At 41.0% G+C, this 24,359-nt stretch overlaps 1 protein-coding gene across 1 annotated transcript in view; it reads left to right on the top strand.

The window, feature by feature from the left end:
- The window catches only part of LOC136327243 (myosin-8), a 34,544-nt gene that overhangs the window by 6,152 nt on the left and 4,033 nt on the right, over positions 1 to 24,359 (top strand). The window contains exons 8-35 of the mRNA XM_066264241.1: positions 5 to 97; positions 198 to 261; positions 916 to 1,014; positions 1,112 to 1,215; positions 1,362 to 1,500; positions 2,664 to 2,782; positions 2,896 to 3,045; positions 4,333 to 4,503; positions 6,247 to 6,556; positions 6,665 to 6,732; positions 8,739 to 8,826; positions 8,912 to 9,029; positions 9,395 to 9,518; positions 9,620 to 9,756; positions 11,415 to 11,670; positions 13,340 to 13,582; positions 13,894 to 14,070; positions 14,150 to 14,295; positions 14,377 to 14,467; positions 14,553 to 14,942; positions 15,348 to 15,474; positions 15,838 to 15,956; positions 16,078 to 16,274; positions 17,348 to 17,531; positions 17,616 to 17,781; positions 17,876 to 18,000; positions 19,566 to 19,874; positions 21,693 to 21,896. Of these exons, the coding sequence (XP_066120338.1) occupies positions 5 to 97; positions 198 to 261; positions 916 to 1,014; positions 1,112 to 1,215; positions 1,362 to 1,500; positions 2,664 to 2,782; positions 2,896 to 3,045; positions 4,333 to 4,503; positions 6,247 to 6,556; positions 6,665 to 6,732; positions 8,739 to 8,826; positions 8,912 to 9,029; positions 9,395 to 9,518; positions 9,620 to 9,756; positions 11,415 to 11,670; positions 13,340 to 13,582; positions 13,894 to 14,070; positions 14,150 to 14,295; positions 14,377 to 14,467; positions 14,553 to 14,942; positions 15,348 to 15,474; positions 15,838 to 15,956; positions 16,078 to 16,274; positions 17,348 to 17,531; positions 17,616 to 17,781; positions 17,876 to 18,000; positions 19,566 to 19,874; positions 21,693 to 21,896 (4,518 nt within the window). The remainder of the gene's footprint in view (positions 1 to 4; positions 98 to 197; positions 262 to 915; positions 1,015 to 1,111; positions 1,216 to 1,361; positions 1,501 to 2,663; positions 2,783 to 2,895; positions 3,046 to 4,332; positions 4,504 to 6,246; positions 6,557 to 6,664; positions 6,733 to 8,738; positions 8,827 to 8,911; positions 9,030 to 9,394; positions 9,519 to 9,619; positions 9,757 to 11,414; positions 11,671 to 13,339; positions 13,583 to 13,893; positions 14,071 to 14,149; positions 14,296 to 14,376; positions 14,468 to 14,552; positions 14,943 to 15,347; positions 15,475 to 15,837; positions 15,957 to 16,077; positions 16,275 to 17,347; positions 17,532 to 17,615; positions 17,782 to 17,875; positions 18,001 to 19,565; positions 19,875 to 21,692; positions 21,897 to 24,359) is intronic.

Below are 24,359 nucleotides of genomic sequence, written 5' to 3'. Positions count from 1 at the left end.
GCAGGGGACGCTGGAAGATCAAATCATCAGCGCCAACCCCCTCCTGGAGGCCTTTGGCAACGCCAAGACTGTGAGGAATGACAACTCCTCCCGCTTCGTAAGTCTCTTGTTCAGAGTAACCACGTCTGAATTATCATTTCAATTGCATCACTGTGTGCTTCAACTTTTTAATACTAAACCATCTGTCTTTTTTTAAGGGTAAATTCATTAGAATCCACTTCGGTACTACAGGGAAGCTGGCTTCTGCAGACATCGAAACATGTGAGTATTAGGGCCACTGAAAATCAAAACAAGACAAGTGGTTTCATTCCAGGAGTGTTTTGCAGCAGTTGGTGCACAGTAAGCCTCTGCCAGTGTGGTGTGAGCCATGCCAGGCCTACCTGTAATCTACCGTGTGCTCCGTTTACCTCAACCTCAGAAGGATGGTTCTGTAGCACATTCTGGAAGTTCTGCCTCAGAAACAACGATGACACCTTTTTTCCAGGACAAACACTAGGGTTATGTATGGATTCCTACAAGTTATCTCTAAGTTCATAATAGGTCTCTAATTTGTCCTTGATCTGAGCTTTGGTAGGTGTTTCCAAGGAAGCCCCTGACAGTAGAGTCGGAGGTGATTTAAGGAAGGAAGGGATGTTAAGGAACATTTCTAATACAGATGCCACAGGTCCCCATAGGAGAGTTATTTCTCTTAGCACGTATGCTTCGGTCCCTGCTCTTAGATGGTAGGACCTTGAGCGGCTGCCACGTGTATTTGAAACTCATATATGTAACACCAACAGGATCAGTCACCAAACTGAAATCTTAGTGCAGCATGTATAATGCCCCTATATGTAGCAAAGACACTGAAATCCATTTATTATCTCAGCCGTATTTATATTTTCTTCTAATTCAGTATCTATTGCCCTTTCTTTCCAGATCTTCTAGAAAAGTCTAGAGTCACTTTCCAGCTAAAAGCAGAAAGAAGTTATCATATTTTTTATCAGATTACTTCTAATAAGAAGCCAGATCTGATTGGTAAGAAAGAGCTTAAATTTACAGATGAAAGCTAGTATTTTTTAATTAACAACTTCTAATGCAAAACATATCCCCTGCCTGAATTCTGTGTACCCAGAAATGCTCCTGATCACCACCAACCCATACGACTATGCCTTCGTCAGTCAGGGGGAGATCACGGTCCCCAGCATCGATGACCAGGAGGAGCTGATGGCCACTGATGTAAGTCATGCACACACACACACACTTTTAAAATATCCATTATGTATGGGAGTGACAACAGCAAACTCGCTGCAGTGTGGCTACCTCAGGATATAGTACACATTCTCCTAAGTCAGTTACCTTTGTCCCCTCATTGCTTCTGGCAGAGCGCCATCGACATCCTGGGCTTTTCTCCTGAAGAGAAAGTGTCCATCTACAAGCTCACAGGGGCAGTGATGCATTATGGGAACATGAAATTCAAGCAGAAGCAGCGAGAGGAGCAGGCCGAGCCGGATGGCACTGAGGGTACGAAATGAACCCCCCCACACAACACACACTTGGGTTCAAACTCAAGAATATGGCAAGAAAAAAAAACCTTATTCTAAATCAAAACTCCTTTGTGGCTGGACTTCTGAAGGGCATATACACATTTATACACTCTGCATGCTTTTCTCACCCCCTCTCCTTCTTCACGTCTCCATATTTCCATCATCTCTCTCCAGCCCAAATTGAGTTAAAATGAACCCTAATAAGCCACAATGAGATATGTAAAAAAGCGCCATGAAGGGAAGATAATTAGATGCCACAGAGCTCCTGCTTTATCTTAGCAACGGCGGGTAGGTATGTAAGATAACTGATGTAGCGGGCTACCGCAGCACTGGATAGGTAAACCCGAGGGCCGGGAATCCAGGATCTGCCCAAACACAGCTGAGGGGGAAGGAAGTTCCTAGACATCTGTATGTGTGCGCACGTTGTCTACATAGAAACCTGTAGATAGTGTAGGCAGCAAATAAGGTTAAAAAAAGAAACTAAGACAGAAAATCATATAATCTACTATAGAAAGAGCATGGAACATACAGGAACTACCACGGAAGCTCAAGGTATCTGCTCCTTGAAGCCCTTTCTGACCTCCCAGTCTGACATTCTCGCTCCTTCTCTGAACTTTTTAGCAGCTACTTTAGCACCTAACATGTGGCATTTATATTATAGTCAATGACATTTTAGAGACTCTGTAGTGAAATGTAATTCCCACATTTTCAGATAAAGAAACGGATCCAATGAGATGAAATTGGGAAGAGCAAAACTAAGATAAGGATCCAGATATTCTTTGCCCACCTTAACAGGGAATATTAAGATGTACTTATCTTATCCTTCCAACTGTACCAAATGCATCTTAAGGACCATGGCTTGTGCCTTACATAAAAATCTCCATAAACACTGAACATACGCTTACTGTCGATGAATTTCTCAAAAGCTGCTTGCAGTTAATTACCAAAGACCAGTGTAACGGATTGATCACTTACTATCAAACACATCCTCTAATGTGCAGACAGCCTAATCTGATCTTCTATAGAATTATTTATAGATTTTATTTAAATAATAAAGAAATGGCCTGGAGAAAAATGGAAAGATTAGGTTAAAGAGGATATCTCCCATTAAACAACACTTCTTGAATTATGTCTCTGCAGTGGCTGACAAGGCAGCCTATCTCCAGAACCTGAACTCTGCCGACCTGCTCAAAGCCCTCTGCTACCCCAGGGTCAAGGTCGGCAATGAGTACGTCACCAAAGGCCAGACTGTGCAGCAGGTGAGTACACTACCTCAATGAATTACACGCATCTCATTCCTTTAATAATGCCAGAAAACATTTCCTTTAATAATGCCCTTAATAGCACTAGAAACATTACTTTGTCCCTGAAGGTGTATAACTCCGTGGGCGCACTGGCCAAAGCCGTCTACGAGAAGATGTTCCTGTGGATGGTCACCCGCATCAACCAGCAGCTGGACACCAAGCAGCCCAGGCAGTACTTCATCGGGGTCTTGGACATCGCGGGCTTTGAGATCTTTGATGTGAGTTATCTTCATATTAATTAGAAGTGAGAAGAAGGTAATGTGGACTTTGATATACTAGATGTTATCATTATTGACATTGGTAGTTTCTACATTGCTTTCGCCAACACTGCTTCTAGAGTTACCTTCAAAATATCTAGGAGGTAACAGAATGTAATAATAATAATAACTAACATTTATTGAAGTCAGTGTATTTATGAAACTATGAAACTATACTAAGCACTTCAAAATGTTACTTCAGCCCTGGCAGGGAACCTCAGTTGGTTAGAGCTCCTCCCAATATGCCAAAGTTATAGGTCGATCCCCCAGTAGAGCACATACAAGAAGCAACCAGTGAATGTATAACTAAATAGAACAAATCAATGACTCTCTCTCTCATTTCCTTCTCTCTCTGAAAATCAATAAATAAATTTTTAAAAATTAAAAAAATGTTACCTCATTTAATCTTCAGAACTCACCAAGAAATAATTAATATTACTGCTAATTACATGTGGAAAACTGAGATCAGGAACATCAAAACACTTGCTAAAGATCCTACAGTCATATAAGGCAAAGCCAGGTCAGGAACCCAACTCTGTAGCATTTGGTCCAAAAAGCATCTACCATAGAAGAATAAAAATCTAAAGTTAGAACCATAGAGTGTTCATAGTCTTTTCTCTCCCAGGTTCATGTAACACAAACTATTTCCTTTCTATGGGCATCAGCTTCAGCATCTATAAAATGAGAATGGAAATTGTAACAAAGATTTAGCTCTCCATTTTGTTATATGACATCAGGTCCCTACTTTCATAGACCTGACAGTGATGATTTGCTAAATTTTGATATGAAGAGAACAGAAATTAGATAAGCTTTCCTTAATATTGTTGACAGTCAAAAAGTGAAAATATGAACTTTGTCTTGAACTGAAGAGTGGGGGTGGTAAAAGAAGTGAGGTTTTCCAATACATTACTTTTACCCTTAAATCTGAACCACAACTCATAGGATCATGGTTGTACTTTTAATGAATATTATCATCCATACAATCTAAGAAGTAGAAGACAGATTTTACCAGAACTCTCGCTGTGTGACTGATATCTCTACACCTTTAAATAATGCCCAGAATTCATAGAAAGGATTCATGTCAAAAAATAATCATTTTTCTCCTTGGGATTTTTGAAGTATAAATAACAATTTATTTAAATTTTATTTTATTACTATCTTCCATGTGTTTTTCAATAAAATATTTTTTCATTAATAAATTTCACTATAATAAAATCCATTTAATGTTATAAATTTTGTTCTGTGCAGTACAACAGCCTGGAGCAGCTGTGCATCAACTTCACCAACGAGAAGCTGCAACAGTTTTTCAACCACCACATGTTTGTGCTGGAGCAGGAGGAGTACAAGAAGGAAGGCATCGAGTGGACGTTCATCGACTTCGGGATGGACCTGGCTGCCTGCATCGAGCTCATCGAGAAGGTCTGTTTGACCTCTAAAGAAAGGCTACATGATAAGGATAATTTTTTCAAGTGTCTTAAGCAACTCTTTAAAGCATTACTTAAAAAGACTGATTTCAGAACCAGTTAGAAATTACTATTTAGAAATAACTTCTTTTCAACTTTCACATAAGAGGGACCAGAGTGTTTAGTTTCATTTTGTTCCAACCAGTTTCATTCTAATACTGAATTAAATCCTGTTTTATAGCAGCACTGAAGACATCATTGATATGGTCTGCTTCACTAGAACTACCTCGTTCATTCTAAATCTATCATGACCTAATAGAAATTTCTTTTTCCTAAATAAAAATTAATGTACAGGCAACACAGGTAGGGCCTATATGAAAGTTAATCTGTTTGGAAGCCAAGAAGTCACATTGATTCCTCATAATCTATCTTTAAGGAGGTAAAGTATACAACCTGTCTTACATAACCGTTTGAGTTATTTATACTATTTAATAATTGCTTATAAAACAAACATCATTCTAAGTCAGTAAGTCCTTTTCATAGCAAAATAAAATATTGACAATAAATTAATTAACTCAATAGGGAAAAGAAGTATGATAAATACAGAACCTTTTAACAGATCACCCCCCACTCACATACTGTGCTGATATTTGGAGTTTGTATCCAGCTCTTATTTTAATAAAAATGTACTGTGCAAAAATAAAAAAAGAATCTCAAAAAAATGATGGTAGTATAAGGAGCCTCTGGGACTTTAAGCATACCAAAATTTGCATCATGAGGATGCTGAAAGGATAAGAGATAGAGCAAGAAATTAAGAATCTATGTGAAAAAATGACAGAAAACTTCCTTAACCTGGTATATAAAATAGACATACAAGTCTAGGAAGTATAGAGAATCCCAAATAAGATGAACTCAAAGAGACCCACACCAAGACACATCATAATTAAAATGTCAAAGGTTAAATACAGAGAATCTTAAAAGCAGACAGAGAAAAGTAGTTAGTTACCTACAAGGGAGCTCCCATAAGACTGTCAGCTGATTCTCAACAGAAACTTTGCAGTCCAGAAGGGCGTGGCAAGCAATATTCAAAGTGATGAAAAGCAAGGACCTACAACCGAGATTACTCTACCCAGCAAAGCTATCATTTAGAATCAAAGGGCACAGAAAGAGATTCCCAGAGAAAAAAAGCTAAAGGAGTTCATCACCACCAAACCAGTATAATGTGAAATGTTAAAGGGTCTTCTTTAAGAAAAAGGAGAAAAAAACAATTAAAAATATTAATAAAAATGGTAATGAGCACATATCTATCAACAACTGAGCCTTAATAAAAAAGAAAAACAAAATAAATGAACAGCAGAAAATAAACAGATTCACAGATACAGAGACATTTTGACAGTTGCCAGATGGTAGGGGGTTGGGGGAATGGGTAAGTATATTTGTTGATGATCAGTTTTTAAGTTATATAATGTCTAATCATTGGGGTGTGTACCTCAAACTAATATAATATTGTATGTCAACTGTAGTTTTAAAATAAAAAAATTGTTTAAAGTAAAATATATGATGATGTGGGTTGAATGTGAGAAAAAAATGGTGGACAAGTCATGTTAGTGATAACAAAAGGACTTAAGCTCTGACTCTGTTTTACTTCATAAATATAATTAGTTGGGGAATGGTCATAATTTGATCAAATGATAGCCAGTATCTATATCTTTCAAGAGAAGACAGATTGACACACCAATGTCTACTTTTTTGAATTCAGCCACTGGGCATCTTCTCCATCCTGGAGGAGGAGTGCATGTTCCCCAAGGCCACGGACACCTCCTTCAAGAACAAGCTGTATGACCAGCACCTGGGCAAGTCTGCCAATTTCCAGAAGCCCAAGGTCGTCAAAGGCAAGGCCGAGGCCCACTTCTCCCTGGTGCACTATGCGGGCACCGTGGACTACAACATTGCTGGCTGGCTTGACAAGAACAAGGACCCCCTGAACGAGACTGTGGTCGGGCTGTACCAGAAGTCTTCGATGAAGACTCTGGCCAGTCTCTTCTCCACGTATGCTGGTGCTGAAGCAGGTATTTTCTGCTCTTTAATCTAATTTGAACCTATTCCCACACAATGTTCACATACCATCCTAGCCTCTGGGATTCTACTTTAATTGACGGGTTTTCTTTTTACCTCAGACAGCGCTGGGAAGAAAGGGGCTAAGAAGAAGGGCTCCTCTTTCCAGACTGTGTCAGCTCTTTTCAGGGTAAAGTACAAATTTAATTCAAAAATCTATTAAGTTTCTATGAATTATCATAATTACAGGATTCAGAATAAATTAGGAGAAATAGAAAGTTAATAAAAATCACTTCAAATAAAATTCACTCTTGTCAGTGTAGAGCTGAAGCAATTATCCTGTCGAGTCAGCACCTTATCCATTATTCCTCATTATGAACACTGATGTATTCAAGAATGCCAGAAAGTCCATAGAGGCTTTCTTATTATACAATAAGGCTGATTTTTAAAAGAAGCACCGCTGAACTTCACTGCTATTCCTGTGGAAGACTGTATCTCTATTCCACTAACATTGCCCTTTAGAATATTCCTGAGTTCTTTATGAATGAGCCTGAGATACATTCTTTAAAACATTCTTCTACCAAAACATCTTTGTCCTTTAAGCTGAATTTAACTTTTTGTAATAGATAAAAATAACCAAAAGCCAAGCCTAGTGGTTTACACGGATGATGAAGCTGGAAAATATTTCTTGGTATTAAAATAGCAATAATAATAATGTGGCTTTCTTAGGAGGCTTAAAAAGGGGCTCTTCTAATTGGGAATGGGTTCAATACTGGTCTAATGGCTGCTCTGTAGGAATTTGTATGGCTAAGTTGCATGGCTGTTACAACTAGAACGCAGATCTAACCTGTGGCCTGAGCAGGAAAATGGCCCTGTTCTTTCTCTTTCTCAGTTCTGGTCTGCACTATCTCACCCAATAGACTCTTGTTTCATCAACTTATCCTTGAACCTGTTTTCAAGATTAGAAACTCAATACTTTTTTTAATTTCCTGATAGTAAACTGAGATGGTGGGTGGGAGCAACTCTGCCTTCTCAAATGGTATAGCTAAGAAATACTGAGAAATATTTACATGTGAGTTTTCTTGGGTTGAATAACACAACATCATCTGTCATAACTAATTACTCTATTTCTGGAATAATATACCCCCCCCCATATGCTTCAGACTGTGGATCATTTTCAGGTACCTAAGATCCACCTACACAAGGTCATATGGTCTCATGATTTTAGACTCCACAAAAGAAAAAAAATAGATGTTACAGGTCCAAGGGAGTAATAAACTCAAGGAAGGAATGGCAAAAGTTGAAACAATTGGCAACCTAGGTTTACCACTCTAAACCACTGCTGTGAGGACTATTAGCACTGAGAGAGATGAACAAGACCTTAGAGGCAACCTCAGTCATTTTTAGATGGGGTGCAGAGAGACAGAAAGAATTTGTAGCATTGAGCAAGCTAATTAGTGTCAGAGAAAAGCCATACTCTTTTGTCTCCTGGTTCCCAGTCAAGAACACTTCTTGCACATCAAGGTTATTGATCAAGTGTTAGAAATTAATACCTTGGGAAGCTGCATTTCTTCCCAGCATTTTGGCCTTTTGGTTACTTGGTAGGCTAGAATCTTTTTTTTTATTTTTAATATTTATTATTTTTATTTAATTAATTATTTACATAGATTCTAGGGTCACCCCAAATGCATCCCCCCTCCTCCATATTCCCTTCAACATCTCCCTTGCCCCCTTCCCTACAGCACCCTCCCCCCTTCCCTTCAGGTTTATCCCATCCTATCATCCCGTTTCCCTCTGTCCTCTTTTCCTCTGGTCCCTTTGATCCCTCATCTGTCTCAATTCTGTTCCTCGGTTCTCATTATTCCTTGGATTCCTCAAATGAGTGAGGACATATAATATTTTTCTTTCTCTGCCTGGCTTATTTCACTCAACATAATAGTTTCCAGGTCCTCCATATTGTTGCAAAGGGTAATATTTCCTTCTTTTTCATATACATATATGTACCTCAGCTTTTTAATCCACTCGTCCACTGACAGACACTTGGCTAGAATCTTGATACCTTCAAACTACAGAGCAACTGAAGCCTCACAGATTTATCCCTAATAGTTAAGAGAGTATATAAGGTAGCTCCATATAATTACAAAACAGAAATCTGAAACGACTTTCTCATCAAATATTTTCTATCTGGTTTTCTAGGAAAATTTAAATAAACTGATGACCAATCTGAGGAGCACGCACCCTCACTTCGTACGGTGCATCATCCCCAACGAGACCAAGACTCCTGGTGAGTTATGAGAACATGAAGTAATCAAACAGGCAAATGCTTGAAAACACAGTGCCCAATAGTAAGTGCTCTGATATACTTTCAGGGGCCATGGAGCACGAGCTTGTCCTGCACCAGCTGAGGTGTAACGGGGTGCTGGAGGGCATCCGCATCTGCAGGAAGGGCTTCCCCAGCAGAATCCTGTATGGAGACTTTAAACAAAGGCCAGTCTCTTTACTGTATTTCACTGAGTGCTGTGGATATTTAATCATCTTAATTGTTGTCCTCTGTTGATTTTATTTTGTGTATCCTGCTTAGTAAATATTATAAGATTAATAAGCCAAATACGATAGTCTCGTGGTGGTCTGACAGAATAACAGATCAGAAGAGGTGGCATTTCTTAAAATTAGGAAGGAAGCATGCGTCAGACAATGGGGAAATTGTATTGTATAACCCTCTGAACTTAAGACACAGCTGGATTTTCTAACTTCACCTTTTCTCTGATATTTTTATGGATGTTTCTTTTTGGTATAATTTGATTTCCATATATGATCACACCTTCCTAACCTTTCCTCCTCTGACTGAACAGATACAAAGTTCTAAATGCAAGTGCTATACCAGAGGGACAGTTCATTGACAGCAAGAAGGCTTCTGAGAAACTTCTAGGGTCTATTGACATTGACCACACCCAATACAAGTTTGGACATACAAAGGTATGGCTATTACTAGTCACACCTGACCCAATTTCCTTCTGCCATCTCTGTGTTTCCTGCAGTATGAGAGATGCTTTGTGACTCTTACTTTCTCTTCAAAGGTTTTCTTCAAAGCAGGCCTTCTGGGTCTTCTGGAAGAAATGAGAGATGACAAATTGGCCCAGATTATAACAAGGACTCAAGCTGTCTGTAGGGGATTCCTCATGAGGGTAGAATATCAGAAGATGCTTCAGAGGAGGTAAAACTATACAGACTACCAAAACTGTAAGGTCCCTTAGGGCAGCGGTTCTCAACCTGTGGGTCGCGACCCTGGTGGGGGTCTAACGACCAAAACACAGGGGTCGTCTAAAGCATCAGAAAATACATATTTATTATACAATACATTTTTAAATAAAATATGTATTTCCGATGGCTTTAGGCGACCCCTGTGTTTTGGTCGTTAGACCCCCGCCGGGGTTGCGACCCAAAGGTTGAGAACCGCTGCCTTAGGGGCTATCTATTGGCCTTCTTCACCCTTTCATTTTGTGGCTAATACATGCTTCTCGCCCAGTTCAAAGCTCACTCCTACAACCCATCAGCTTTCTTCCTCTTACCCTTGGATTCCCTCCAAAATGTCTCTCCTCCCTCGTTTCTTCCTTCCCCTCATCTCACATACAGCTGAGAAAGTGGCGTGTGGTGAGCGCGGTTTCCATCAGGCCCTATCTCAGCCTCTGCTTCCCCATAGTCTTCCACTCCAAATCCAGATTCCTCGTGTGGCTGTCGGGCCCTCTCCATACCCCCCTCATCCATCATTTCCAACCACGCCACCTTTCCAGCCAGGCTAAACAATTTGCTTATCTCTCATTTTCAGGTTTGCAGAAGCCCTCTCCCCTCATTTCAGTTTACCTCCTTATGAATTCAGACTTCCATTCCTCCTTTCTCTAATGAACCTCCTTCGGTCCTAGCTCCACAGCACTGTGTTCTCTGTGCTCACACACATTTTGCCTTCATTCTGTTCACTGGGTACTTACTTAGCTCAAGTTTTTTACATGTGTCTACATTACGAGTTGTGTCATAGTATCTGCCCTCTCAGCCTACTCTTATGAATTGGATCTATAAAAATAGAATTTCCATTTTAGAAAGCCTGAAGAAACATAGACTTTGCTACCAGGTAGTCAAACCTTGCCAGCCTACTGCTAGAGTTTGCAGAAGAGGTGTCTTTTATTACTACTTTACAATTTTATTTAAATAAAACAGAATTTGGACCTCAAGCTGTGCTCAATTCCCTGCCGATATTAAAAATATAATTGAAGCAAGTAAGCATGAGGCGTTTGCTAGAATTTGAGAAAAGCCAGTGTATCCTCTGAAGAAGCCAACAAGAGAAGGTTACAGAGTGGATAATTCAGTGGTGAGTTAAATAAGAGGAGACACTCCCAGGAAGACGTGGAAAACCATAAGCTCCATCTCGGTGGGGCGATTGGGAGAGCTGCTTGTGCTGTTTCATAGGTCACATCTATGTGCCATCGGACAAGCAGCACGATCAATTTACAACTGCCACACTCATTCCCAAAACACTGATGCTGCAATATCTCAAATAATCTTAAAATGGTACATGATGCTGATACATGTCAAGTATCCCCCTCTAAATTTAGTCAGCTTGTTAGTTTGACGGGAACTTGACAATCTAGGACCATACAGCCTCCTCAGCACACAGTAGCAAAGTGGTAATACTGAGGATCACTATGAGTGTGAGCGTGAAGATGTGCACATGCATGTGTAAAGTCTGCATAAAACATACAGAATTTGACATGTGATTTATATGTGGAAGGGGGTCTTTAAGGGGAGTTTGCATATACAAAAGAATACTAACACTGTCTCTGGTAGATCAGTCTACACTGATATGTCTATGTCATTCAGGGAGGCCCTCTTCTGCATCCAGTACAACGTCCGTGCCTTCATGAACGTCAAGCACTGGCCCTGGATGAAGCTCTTCTTCAAGATCAAGCCCCTGCTCAAGAGCGCGGAGACCGAGAAGGAGATGGCCACCATGAAGGAGGAGTTTCAGAAAACCAAAGATGAACTTGCCAAGTCGGAGGCAAAAAGGAAGGAATTGGAGGAAAAGATGGTCACTCTCTTAAAGGAGAAAAATGACCTGCAGCTCCAGGTTCAATCTGTGAGTACTCTGCATTCTGAATGCACCATGTTACTGGGGCTTTTCTGGGAGTCACACATACTTTGGGGTTACAAATGGCTTTTTCTTGAAAAAGAAAATCTCAACTGTTTATTTTTTAAGAATTTTATTTAACTTATGATATTCCTATGAGGAAGGCACAATTACTTCCAAATTACAAATGGAAAAGGAAAGATTTAAGAAATGTATTTAACGTATCACAAAGTTAACACAAAGAAAACAGTTTAAGGGCAAGCCCCAAATCCCATTTGCCTTGCCTGCTTCATCCCAACCTTAAAATAGTCTTATTTTCTGAATGCAAGCGTATGAAATTGTATTTAAATTCAGGAAGGAAAGTTAATTCTTATTCCTCCCTGTACCTCCTTCCTCAGCCCCCAGGGTTTAGCTAAATCAATTTATTTGCGGTTCTTGAGCTGAACGCCCGGAGAACAAGGCAGAACAACATGCCATCTAGGATTCCTGCTTTGACACAGAAGCCGAGTTCTTAAAGCCTCATCTGATCAGTTCAGAAAGGAGTTGTCATCGGAGTGGGAGGAGGCTGGGCACCTCCACTTCGGCTAAGCACAAATTTACTTCGTCCAATCAGTGCAATAATGTCGTGAAGAAATCTGAAAAAGGATAGTTTTCCTGAAATTTTTAAGCTATTTTCAATCTTTCCTCCTGGTAACTTTACTTCTATGATAGGTATAGTTTCCCAAAAGCATAGGATTACAGTCCTTTCATCTTAACTTTTTTGACAGGTATTATTATCAGTCAGTGAGTACATATTTATTGACTGTGTCACTGTTAAAAAGAGTTTCGCAGGAAGGAACCCTGGGATATCCTGTTACCGTCCAGTTAAGCATTTAAAAAACTTATGATGAGAATAAAACAAACAGAAGTTAAATATATTCTCCAGGCCAGTATAATCTAAGAAGTGAGTAGTGGAACTGATTTTTGAGTTCTTTAATAACTTATAAAAAGTTATTGAGCCCTATGGTTTCTCAAAATTACATATTCTTATGTATTCTAAAATTCACTTTGAGACTAAAGTAATTTATAAGATGGAAATAAATATTTGGGATAATTATAGCACTGTTATGGACTGTCAGGAAGGTTTTGAGTATATAAAAACATTGCATGGAAATGTATTTGTAAGCACAAAACAAGTGTTTTTGTCTCTTCTTTTTAAATCCAGTCTAGTAACCAGTTGCTTGAGGTGAGTAGGAACTGCTTAAAAACAAAACCAACTCATTTGACTTAGTCACACTCTTTGAACATTACAGTGCTCTTAGCAATCATTGATTGCACCCCCAGGTCACATATGAGACCACTGCACATAGGTGTAATAAAAGAGTAAAAGGTCAGACACATGGAGGCAAGGATGAGTCAAGAACACGCTGCCTCTGGTCCTTCCACTTTTCTCCACACTGCTTTGAACAAGAGTCAGTCACTTCAGTCTAGTCCTTTTTCAGACTAATTTGCTTTTAAATCTATAGTCTTACTTCTAATTAGCAGCATTTCTCTAGGCCATGTAATATTTAGTTAAGTTTTAATGTATGTATATTCAGGCTGCAAAATTCATCTAACTTCAGTGAATACTTATTATTTTGTGTCAAGAACAATCTCAAAAGAAGTAAGAGATTCTCTATCTTCCTGAATCTCCCAACAGGAAGCAGACAGCTTGGCTGATGCAGAGGAAAGGTGTGAGCAGCTGATCAAAAACAAAATCCAGCTGGAGGCCAAAGTCAAAGAGGTGACCGAGAGAGCGGAGGATGAGGAAGAGATCAACGCGGAGCTGACGGCCAAGAAGAGGAAGCTGGAGGACGAGTGTGCGGAGCTCAAAAAAGACATCGACGACCTCGAGCTGACCTTGGCCAAGGTTGAGAAGGAGAAGCATGCCACAGAGAACAAGGTACAAATCATGACCCATTTTAGAGTATTTACAAGTGCTAGGTTGTAACTAAAGTATTTTAATGGAAGGTTTATCATAAAATTATTGAATAGGAAATGATAACACTGTCATACTATGTCATCTACTTAGTCTTTACCATTCCTATGCATTCACCTTGACCTTGACCTGCCATACTTTTCAGCTACAGAGCCCTGGGTTAGCTTGTAGTTTCCCTGTTCCATCAGGCTGACGTTGTCCTAAGATACTACCATGGTTTTCATCAAGATGACAGGATGTCATTAACATTTCTGTAATTTCCTTCAAATCTAAAGGTGAAAAACCTCACAGAAGAGATGGCAGGCCTGGATGAAACCATCGCCAAGCTGACCAAGGAGAAGAAGGCCCTCCAAGAGGCCCATCAGCAGACGCTGGACGACCTGCAGGCAGAAGAGGACAAAGTCAACAACCTGACCAAAGCTAAAATTAAGCTAGAGCAGCAAGTGGATGATGTAAGTGTATTTTTAATACCCATGTGAAAGATTTTTTAAATATATTTTCAATTTTTAACAAATTGTATTTTCTCATTAGCTTGAAGGATCTCTGGAGCAAGAAAAGAAACTTCGAATGGATCTAGAAAGAGCAAAGAGGAAACTGGAGGGAGACCTAAAATTGGCCCAAGAATCCACAATGGATGTGGAAAATGACAGACAGCAACTTGATGAAAAACTTAAAAAGTAGGCACTCCAGAAAAAATTTTATTTGATATCATATTTAAATTCATACGGCTACTAATATGCCTTATTGTCCTTTAAAAGGAAAGAGTTTGAAATCAGCAATCTGCTAAGCAAAATTGAAGATGAGCAAGCAGTAGAAATCCAACTACAGAAGAAGATCAAAGAGTTGCAGGTGAGTCATCCATCTCCATTTTCCTCAACGCAGGAAAATCCCGAAATTGAGATGGATTTATGTTAACGTGTTTGTGTCACGCCAGGCCCGCATGGAGGAGCTGGAGGAGGAGATCGAGGCGGAGCGGGCCTCCCGGGCCAAAGCAGAGAAGCAGCGCTCCGACCTGTCCCGGGAGCTGGAGGAGATCAGCGAGCGGCTGGAGGAAGCCGGTGGAGCAACCTCCGCCCAGGTCGAGATGAACAAGAAGCGGGAGGCCGAGTTCCAGAAAATGCGCCGGGACCTGGAGGAGGCCACCCTGCACCATGAGGCCACCGTGGCCACTCTCCGGAAGAAGCACGCGGACAGCATGGCCGAGCTCGGGGAGCAGATCGACAACCTGCAGAGGGTCAAGCAGAAGCTGGAGAAGGAGAAGAGCGAGCTGAAGATGGAGATTGACGACTTGGCCAGTAACTCAGAGGCCATTTCCAAAGCCAAGGTGCCCAGCACTGTCTCATACTAAGGCTAACTGATAACCTCTGAGAGCTCTTATTGTTCCCTGTCATTGAACATTGTTTGCAGGCACTCATCTATTTTCCATTCCAATATATTCCATTCTATTTCATTTTTTAAATGCTGGAAATGACTTATTAAGATTACTTCAAAATCCACTTTAAGCAAGTGTCAGTCTTATTGGGATAAATGAATGGGCTCCAAAAACGGCCTCTTAGGGACACTACACTCTCACCATGCTTGAATCCCAGCATGTTCGATAGAATTGGTGCCATAACCTCCTATTCACACACAACATAAATGTATTCACTCTAAAAATATTTTAGGAATCAAGTTTTAACTGTATTTACTGCATGCAGTGTCTCATCCTTCACTGCCACACGTCCCACAGGGCAACCTGGAGAAGATGTGCCGTACACTGGAGGACCAGCTGAGTGAGCTGAAGTCCAAGGATGAGGAGCAGCAGCGGCTCATCAACGACCTCACGGCGCAGAGGGCCCGCCTGCAGACGGAAGCAGGTGGGACCTCTCTCTCGGGCGTGAAACTGTGCTCGATGAAAGCAACTCCAGGAGCCCTTAGTAAAGAGCAGTACTCCCCTGTCAGAGGGGGATAAACCAACCATAAGAATTGGCTGAGCAGGTCAGAAAGAAAAAAAATGAAGCAAGAATCAGTAAGCAAGTTTACTTGTTACACTCCTATGGCAACCCTGCTCTCTGTTCTGCAATTCTAGCCAGTTCTATAATACTCAGACGTGTGTGTGCGTGTGTGTGTGTGTGTGTCTGTATTGTGTGTGTGTTTATATATATATATAAAGCATATATATATGCTTTAGGCTAATTTTAAATGCCATTAACCAATTCCTTTACTTCTGTTGTTCTCAGGTGAATGTTCCCGACAATTAGATGAGAAAGATGCTTTAGTCTCTCAGCTCTCAAGGAGCAAACAAGCATCTACTCAGCAGATTGAGGAGCTGAAACGTCAGCTGGAAGAAGAAACTAAAGTGAGTTCCACCTAAGATCCTCTTGGCTAATCAAATAGAAACATGGCCCGTTAGCTTGGGATGTGCAAATTAAATGTCACTGAATAAATGAATTTATGTCACTGAACTGGTACTTCCCCAGGCCAAGAACGCGCTGGCCCACGCCCTGCAGTCCTCCCGCCACGACTGTGACCTGCTGCGGGAACAGTACGAGGAGGAGCAGGAAGGCAAGGCCGAGCTGCAGAGGGCGCTGTCCAAGGCCAACAGCGAGGTTGCCCAGTGGAGGACCAAGTACGAGACAGACGCCATCCAGCGCACGGAGGAGCTGGAGGAGGCCAAGTACGCACTGTGAACTCTGGGAACAAAAATGACACGATTTCTTAGCTGTCCAACTCAGCCACTCCCAGAAGCAGTTGTGGTGATATTGGGGAAGGTGGTCACATAATAGAAGCTAACGTTTACTGAGTATATACAATGCTTCAAATACTATATATATTATTAGCTCATTTAGTTTTCATAGTAACATTATTTTGGGATTATTATTCTTATTCCTATTTACAGATGAGGAAATTGAGGCCATGAGAAGTTAACCAACTAACCCAAGGGCCTTTGATTAATCCCAAGGATATATGGTAACCAGGCATTCTGAATCCAGAGCCTACCTTAAGCACTGCTATGGAAAGAGCTCTTCAAACCCATGTTAGAGGCCACTGAACAATAATGTCCAGGATTGGTGTAAATCAAGTAAAGGCTTAGTCCGTGTACAGACTAAAGCAGACTTTCAAGTAGATCTTCTTGGGTAACAGGGCTAAAGAACTGTCTGAACCTTAAAGATGTAGTGTTAGCACACTATTGGGAATTAAAACTGTAGGTGATTCAGAAGGAAAAAACAGTCCTGCCTTTGCTCAAACGGCATGAGATGTCCTTATTCATCAACTTCTTTCTCTGCTGAAATTGTTTAAATATATTTAGGAGAAAGTGGCTATTTTTCTTTAAAGATAAAGTACACAAAATGAAATGGAAACTTTGAGAAAGCAAACTAATGTGCTTAGTACATTTCTGTCCAATAAAACATCTAGTTAGCCTTAAATACTCTTTGGAATTAGAGATAAAATCAATAAACTTGTCCTAGCCACACATTTGCCCCCATCATACTCAACCAGAAGTCTTGAAACTTCTGAATTAGTTATGTAGTAAGATAGATGGAACACTAAGAATTCAACAGCATATCAAGGACTTGAATCCAATTTTTCACCACTTTGGATCTTTTCATATAGTTTAGCAATCTAGAAAGCAGTTCTGGCTACCAGCTTTGCCAACCATGCTATTTGTCATGGACACAGGACTGTTGAGAGGGACCGGAGAGCTTCCTGCTTGCCCAACTCTCCTTAAATGCCTGGTTCATTTGACAGGAAGAAGCTGGCCCAGCGTCTGCAGGATGCTGAGGAGCACGTGGAAGCCGTGAATGCCAAGTGCGCCTCCCTGGAGAAGACCAAGCAGCGGCTCCAGAACGAGGTGGAGGACCTCATGATTGACGTGGAGAGGTCCAACGCCGCCTGTGCCGCCCTGGACAAGAAGCAGAGGAACTTCGACAAGGTGGCCCAGCCTGCTGACACTTCAGCCGTGTGTCACTTGGTCTCCCTGTCTCCTTGCACTGGCTGATGATTTACTGCTTTTCAGGTCCTCTCAGAATGGAAGCAGAAGCAAGAGGAAACGCAGGCTGAGCTCGAGGCCTCCCAGAAGGAGTCCCGCTCTCTCAGCACTGAGCTGTTCAAGATCAAGAACGCCTACGAGGAGTCCCTGGATCACCTTGAAACCCTAAAGCGAGAGAATAAGAACCTGCAACGTGAGTCCTTTGAATGTCCCAACCCCATATTGCCCTGCTGGGTCCTTCCATGTTGCCATCACCTCACAACTTCTCCTTGACTGCTCACCCACAGAGGAGATCTCTGACCTCACTGAGCAGATTGCGGAGGGGGGGAAGCATATCCACGAGCTGGAGAAGATAAAGAAGCAAGTGGAACAAGAAAAATGTGACATCCAGGCTGCCCTAGAGGAAGCAGAGGTGAGTATTACTAGGATATAGGGAGGGAAATCAAAGACAAACATCAGTGAAACACTCCAAGGGAGCAATGACACTGAAACATATACCTTACACCAAGTTGGTGAGAAGTTGAACTTGTATAACCTCTATGAAGGGCAATCTGGCAATAATAATCAGAAACCTTAAAAATATATGACCCATCGGCCTGACCTGTGGTGGTGCAGTGGATAAAGCGTTGACCTGGAATGCTGAGGTCGCCAGTTTGAAACCCTGGGCTTGCCTGGTCAAGGCACATATGGGAGTTCATGCTTCCTGCTCCTCCCTTCTCTCTCTCTCTCTCTCTCTAGCTTTCTCTCTCTCTCTCCTCTCTCTAAAATGAAGTATTTAAAAATGTAAAAAAAAAAGTCTATTAAAAATTGTATGACCCATCAATTCTATTTTTAAGAAAAGACTCTTAAATGGAAGTAAAGCTTTGAGCACAGGACGTCTAATTCAAGAACAAGATGAAGAAAATGATGTGCTCTGACTGAAGAGCTCAGTTGGATAGAGCAGTGTTTTTCAATCCCCAGTCAATGAACGGGTCTGCGAGAAATCTCATGCTGTTCTGTGAAGGAGTTAACCACCCTGATGTTGTAAAAAGATTGTAGACTCAATGACCTTAGTCGAATTCACTTATGCTCAGTGTGATTTCTACCTTAGCGGTCCCCAAAATAATCTTCCTATTTTCACCGATCCCCAAGTATAAAAAGCACTTGTCCCCAAGTGGTTGAAAACCAGCAGGTTAGAGCACCATCATGGTATGCCAAAGTTGAGGGTATGATTCTCAGTTTGGGGCACATACAAGAATCAACCAATTAATGCACAAATAAGTGAAACAACAAATTGACGTTTCTTTCTTCCCCTCCCTCCTCTCCCTCCCCTCTTCCTCTTTCTAAAATCAATAAATTTAAAAAAAGAAAATTATGGAACATCCATATGATGCAATTTTATACTGAGGTTAAATACAATTAATACAGAGAAAGATTTATGACAGTTTTAAAAGTAACATATATGTGCATATATAGCATAAATTTATTTTGTAGAAATATATATAAATAGAAAAAAGACTAGGAAAAATGCGTAACATTAAAATGGTTACCTCTGAGTGGGGGCACAACATGAAGTTTTTTCCTTTGTTTTTATATATCGCCCCATGTTCTACAGTGAACATGTATTATGTAATCCGATTAAAAAACATTTTAAAATTGAGAATTTCTACAACAGAAATTAGAATATCACACATGAACATTTTAATTTATGAAACAAGTTGAGTTTACATAAGTTTAATTATATAATTTTTGATAGTATTTACATAAACATTTCTACATAAATATTTCTATATTTACAAAGCACCTTTATTACAGAGCTGCTGTGTACAATCCATGACTGTATAAACAAAAGAATGATTTACCTATCAGGTTCCTGGAACTATTGTAATGTACTTTTTAAAATTACATAAACTGGTATTAATAAGAGTTTGGCTTACAAGAAATATATGCCAAACATTCAAGTTCTTTTCCAGTATTAATGAATCACTTTTTTTTAAGGCATCTCTTGAGCACGAGGAAGGAAAGATCCTTCGCATCCAGCTGGAGTTGAACCAAGTCAAGTCTGAGATTGACAGGAAAATTGCTGAAAAGGACGAGGAAATTGACCAGCTGAAGAGAAACCACATCCGAGTGGTGGAGTCCATGCAGAGCATGCTGGACGCCGAGATCAGGAGCAGGAACGATGCTCTGAGAGTCAAGAAGAAGATGGAGGGGGACCTGAATGAGATGGAGATCCAGCTGAACCACGCCAACCGCTTGGCTGCAGAAAGCCTGAGGAACTACAGGAACACCCAGGGCATCCTGAAGGTAAACGTGTCCACATTTAACGGTCCAGATAAGTCAGACAAGTTACTGGTCTTCCATTTCCCAAAACACCTTCTGCCGCGGACCAGCACGGCTCCTAATAACGGTGCAGAATTAAGGAAACACACTTATTAAGAAAAAATGGGACCGGGAGGACTCTTCAAATACTGATGGCAATATCCGAGTGCCCCGTAGCCCCAGTTTGCTTTATTATATAGCCATATGCAAATCAAGGAAGTCCTTGATACAAAGTTACATATCCAGGCTAAAACAGGAATTCTCCCAAGGCATAAACAGGAATCCCCCTACCATACATAAGTGAAATCGACCAACATCTGAACAAAGAGTAAGAGGAAGGGCATGGAAATTGCTTCCAGCAACTTAAGAAAGCAAGTGAAGCAGGTGCAAATACTCAGCATCATAGCCAATATGGAGGTGAAGGGGGGAGAACTTAGCCTTTTGCTAAGCCTCGAATCTACAAAGGCTTTTTGCCATTTACGGTCCACAATAACCTTCTTGTTAAAACATCCTTTTTTTCTTTCTTTCTTTTAACAAATTATAGAGCTCATAGTATGGAGATAACTAAATTAAACACAGAGAATAAAATTTTTTATTTAGCAATTAAATTTAATGGGGTGACAGTCAATAAGAATACATAGATTTCAGATAAACATCTCTGTAGTTTGAATGTTTGTTGCGTTGTGTGCCCACCACTCCAAGTCAAATCATTAACCGCCACCGTATATTTGACCCTCTTTATCTCCCTCCCCCACCATCTTCCTCTGGTAACCATTTTACTTTTGTCTACAAAATAAGAGTGAGACTACCCCCTCATAGGGTTATTATGGGGGTCAAATGAGACAATAGATATCAAGTACTGGGTAGAGCAGGGGTCGGAAACCTATGGCTCATGAGCCAGATGTGGCTCTTTTGATGGCTGCATCTGACTCACAGACAAATCTTTAATAAAAAAATAACGTTAAAAATATAAAACATTCTCGCCTGACCAGGCAGTGGTGCAATGGATAGAGCATCGGATTGGGATGCGGAGGACCCAGGTTCGAGACCCCGAGTCGCCAGCTTGAGAGCGGGCTCATCTGGTTTGAGCAAAAGCTCACCAGCTTGGACCCAAGGTCGCTGGCTTGAGCAAGGGGTTACTCGGTCTGCTGAAGGCTTGTGATCAAGGCACATATGAGAAGGCAATCAATGAACAACTAAAGTGTCGCAATATGCAACGAAAAACTAATGATTGATGCTTCTCATCTCTCCGTTCCTGTCTGTCTGTCGCTATCTATCCCTCACTCTGACTCTGTCTCTATAAAATAAATAAATAAATAAAAATAAAACATTCTCATGTATTACAATCCATTCATTTCCTACCGCTCATGTTCATGGTTGCGGATGGCTAGAGCCAATCACAGCTGTCCTCCAGGACAATACCAAATTTTTATTGAATAATGTGTAACGTGCATGGGTCGTTGTATGGCTCTCACGGAATTTCATTTTAAAATATGTGGCGTTCATGGCTCTTTCAGCCATAAAGGTTCCTTACCCCTAGGGTTAGAGCATATGGAAAATGCTCCATAACTATAGACGTTAGGACTTGCAAGTGTAAAATGTAACCAGTTAATGTCATAAATAGAATAATCTGATTCCCAAAAAGTCTTTTTTATCCGAGTTAGTGGCATCACCATATTCGTGTTCTTTCCAGTGACAGGTCTGTTACTTCCTATTCCTGGTACCAGTACATTCTTCCAGTTCATCTCCAAGGATGTTCACATCCTCTTCACAGTATCTAAGGCCTTTTTTTTTCTTTAACAGGATACTCAGCTGCACCTGGATGACGCACTCCGGGGCCAGGAGGACCTGAAGGAGCAACTGATGATGGTGGAGCGCAGAGCCAACCTGATGCAGGCCGAGGTGGAGGAGCTGCGGGCCTCTCTGGAGCAGACGGAAAGAAGCCGGAAAATCACAGAGCAGGAGCTCCTGGATGCCAGTGAGCGCGTCCAGCTTCTGCACACCCAGGTGGGACTCTCACATCAAACAAATGCTGTTGTACTGTCAAGTGGTGAATGTGAATTATACATTGAAAGTATTGGGGGTTTTTTTGGGTTTTTTTTGCATTTTTCTGAAGCTGGAAACAGGGAGAGACAGTCAGACAGACTCCCGCATGCGCCCGACCGGGATCCACCCGACACGCCCACCATGGGGCGACGCTCTGCCCACCAGGGGGCGATGCTCTGCCCATCCTGGGCATCGCCATGTTGCGACCAGAGCCACTCTAGCGCCTGGGGCAGAGGCCACAGAACCATCCCCAGCACCCGGGCCATCTTTGCTCCAATGGAGCCTTGGCTGCGGGAGGGGAAGAGAGAGACAGAGAGGAAGGTGCGGCTGAGGGGTGGAGAAGCAAATGGGCGCTTCTCCTATGTGCCCTGGCCGGGAATCGAACCCGGGTCCTCCGCACGCTAGGCCAACGCTCTACCGCTGAGCCAACCGGCCAGGGCAGTATTCTGTTTTTATAAATAGGCTGTTCACAAAAATTAGGGGACATGTTATTGCTTCATATTCATTTTGAAATATCCCCTAATGTTTTTGAGCAGTATATATTTTTGAATTAGGGTTTTGCTTTTCTTCAGATAAACACCCGGAAGTGGAATTTCTGGGTCCTTCTTTGTCTCTTGTTATAGCCTTTGTTTTAAAGTCTATTTTGTCTGATTTAAATATTGCTATCCTAGCTTTTTTTGTTGTTTCCATTTTCATGAAATATCTTTTCCACCCCTTAATGTGTCTTTCCATCTAGGGTCTCATGTAAGGGCCTTGTTTCTTAATTCATTCAGTCACACTATGCTTTTTCAATAAAGCACTTAGCCAATTTACATTTAATGTAATTAATGATAGGTATGTGCTTATTGTTATTTTAATTATTTTCATACTATATTTATAAGTGGTTGGTCTACTATGTTTATTGTATGTTTGTCTTTACTAGTAAGAATTTTTTCTTTCATATAGTTTCTTCTAGTTTTAGACTTTTCTTTTCCACAAAAGAATTCTTTTGAAGATTTCTTGTAATGCTGGTTTAGTTGGGGATGAACTCCTTTAGCTTTTGCTTGTTTGGGAAAATCTTGATGTCTCCTTCAATTCTGAATGACAACCTGGCTTGGTAAAGTATTCTTGGTTGTAGGTTTTCTCCTCTCATCATGTAGAATACATCCTGCCACTCCCTTCTGACCTTCAAAGTTTCTTTTGAAAAGTCAGCTGATAGTGTTGCAGTCATTCCCTTCTATGTAACTAGTTGTTTTTTTTTTCTTGCTACAGTTAAGATTCTCTTTTTAACTTTTAAAAATTTAATTATTGTGTCTTGGTGTTGGTCTCTTTGGATTCATCTTATTTGGAACTCTCTAGGCTTCCTGGACTTGGATGTCTGTTTTATTCACCAGGTTAGAGAAATTTTCAACCATTATTTCTTCAAATAGGTTTCCATCCCTCTCTTTCTTTCTTTCTGTTCTTTCTGGAACTGTTACTATTTGAATGGTAGTATGCTTGATGTTGTCCCAAAGGTCCCTTATGCTATTCTCTTTCTTTTTAACTCTTTTTTGATCTTTCAATTAGGTATTTTCCACTATCCTGTATTCCTGATTGTTGATCCATTCTTCTGCATCATCTGATCTGTTTTTCTTACAGTGTATTTTTCATTTCAGTTGTCATCTTCTTCAGTTCTGCCAGGCGTCCCCAAACTACGGCCCGTGGGCCACATGCGGCCCCCTGAGGCCATTTATCTGGCCCCCTGCTGCACTTCTGGAAGGGGCACCTCTTTCATTGGTGGTCAGTGAGAGGAGCACTGTATGTGGTGGCCCTCCAACGGTCTGTGGGACAGTGAACTGGCCCCCTGTGTAAAAATTTTGGGGACCCCTGTCAGATAGGCCCTTTTTTTAAATCATATTTTATTTCACTGTCAAATTTTTCACTGAGTTTACCCATTTGTCCACAGAGTTCAGTGAGCATCTATCTTTAAAACTATTACTTTGAGCTCTTCATCTAATAGACAGCTTACCTCAGTTTCATTTAGTTCCTTTTCTGGGTTTTCAGCCTATTTTTTTGTTGATTTTGTTTGTTTGGAATGTATTCTTTTCTCACATTTTACCTGTTTTTATGTATTAGGTAGATCAGCTAAATCTCCTGCTGTTGAAAAAGTGCCATTATTTAGAAGGTTTCCTATGGGACCCAGTTGTGGAATCCCTCTTGCCACCAGAGTCAGGTGCTCCATAGGTATCCCCTCGTTGGACTAGTGTAGCCTTCTGTTGTATCTGGTCCACATCTTTTGTGGACACACTGGTAGGTGAGGCTGGTCCCTAGCCTACTGGCTGTGAGGCCAGGCCACAACTTTCTCAAGCTCAGTGGTATGCAAGTTAAGCCTTCGGTGTGGCTGGTTGTGAGGCCCAGCCACACTGTTGCAGACATACTGGTGTATACTGGTGCTGAAACTGTCCA

This window comes from Saccopteryx bilineata, chromosome 2 (genome assembly GCF_036850765.1).
Source record: "Saccopteryx bilineata isolate mSacBil1 chromosome 2, mSacBil1_pri_phased_curated, whole genome shotgun sequence".
NCBI classification, from domain to species: domain Eukaryota; kingdom Metazoa; phylum Chordata; class Mammalia; order Chiroptera; family Emballonuridae; genus Saccopteryx; species Saccopteryx bilineata.
Note: the sequence above shows the minus strand (reverse complement) of the source record. Positions and strands in the feature narration are given on the sequence as shown.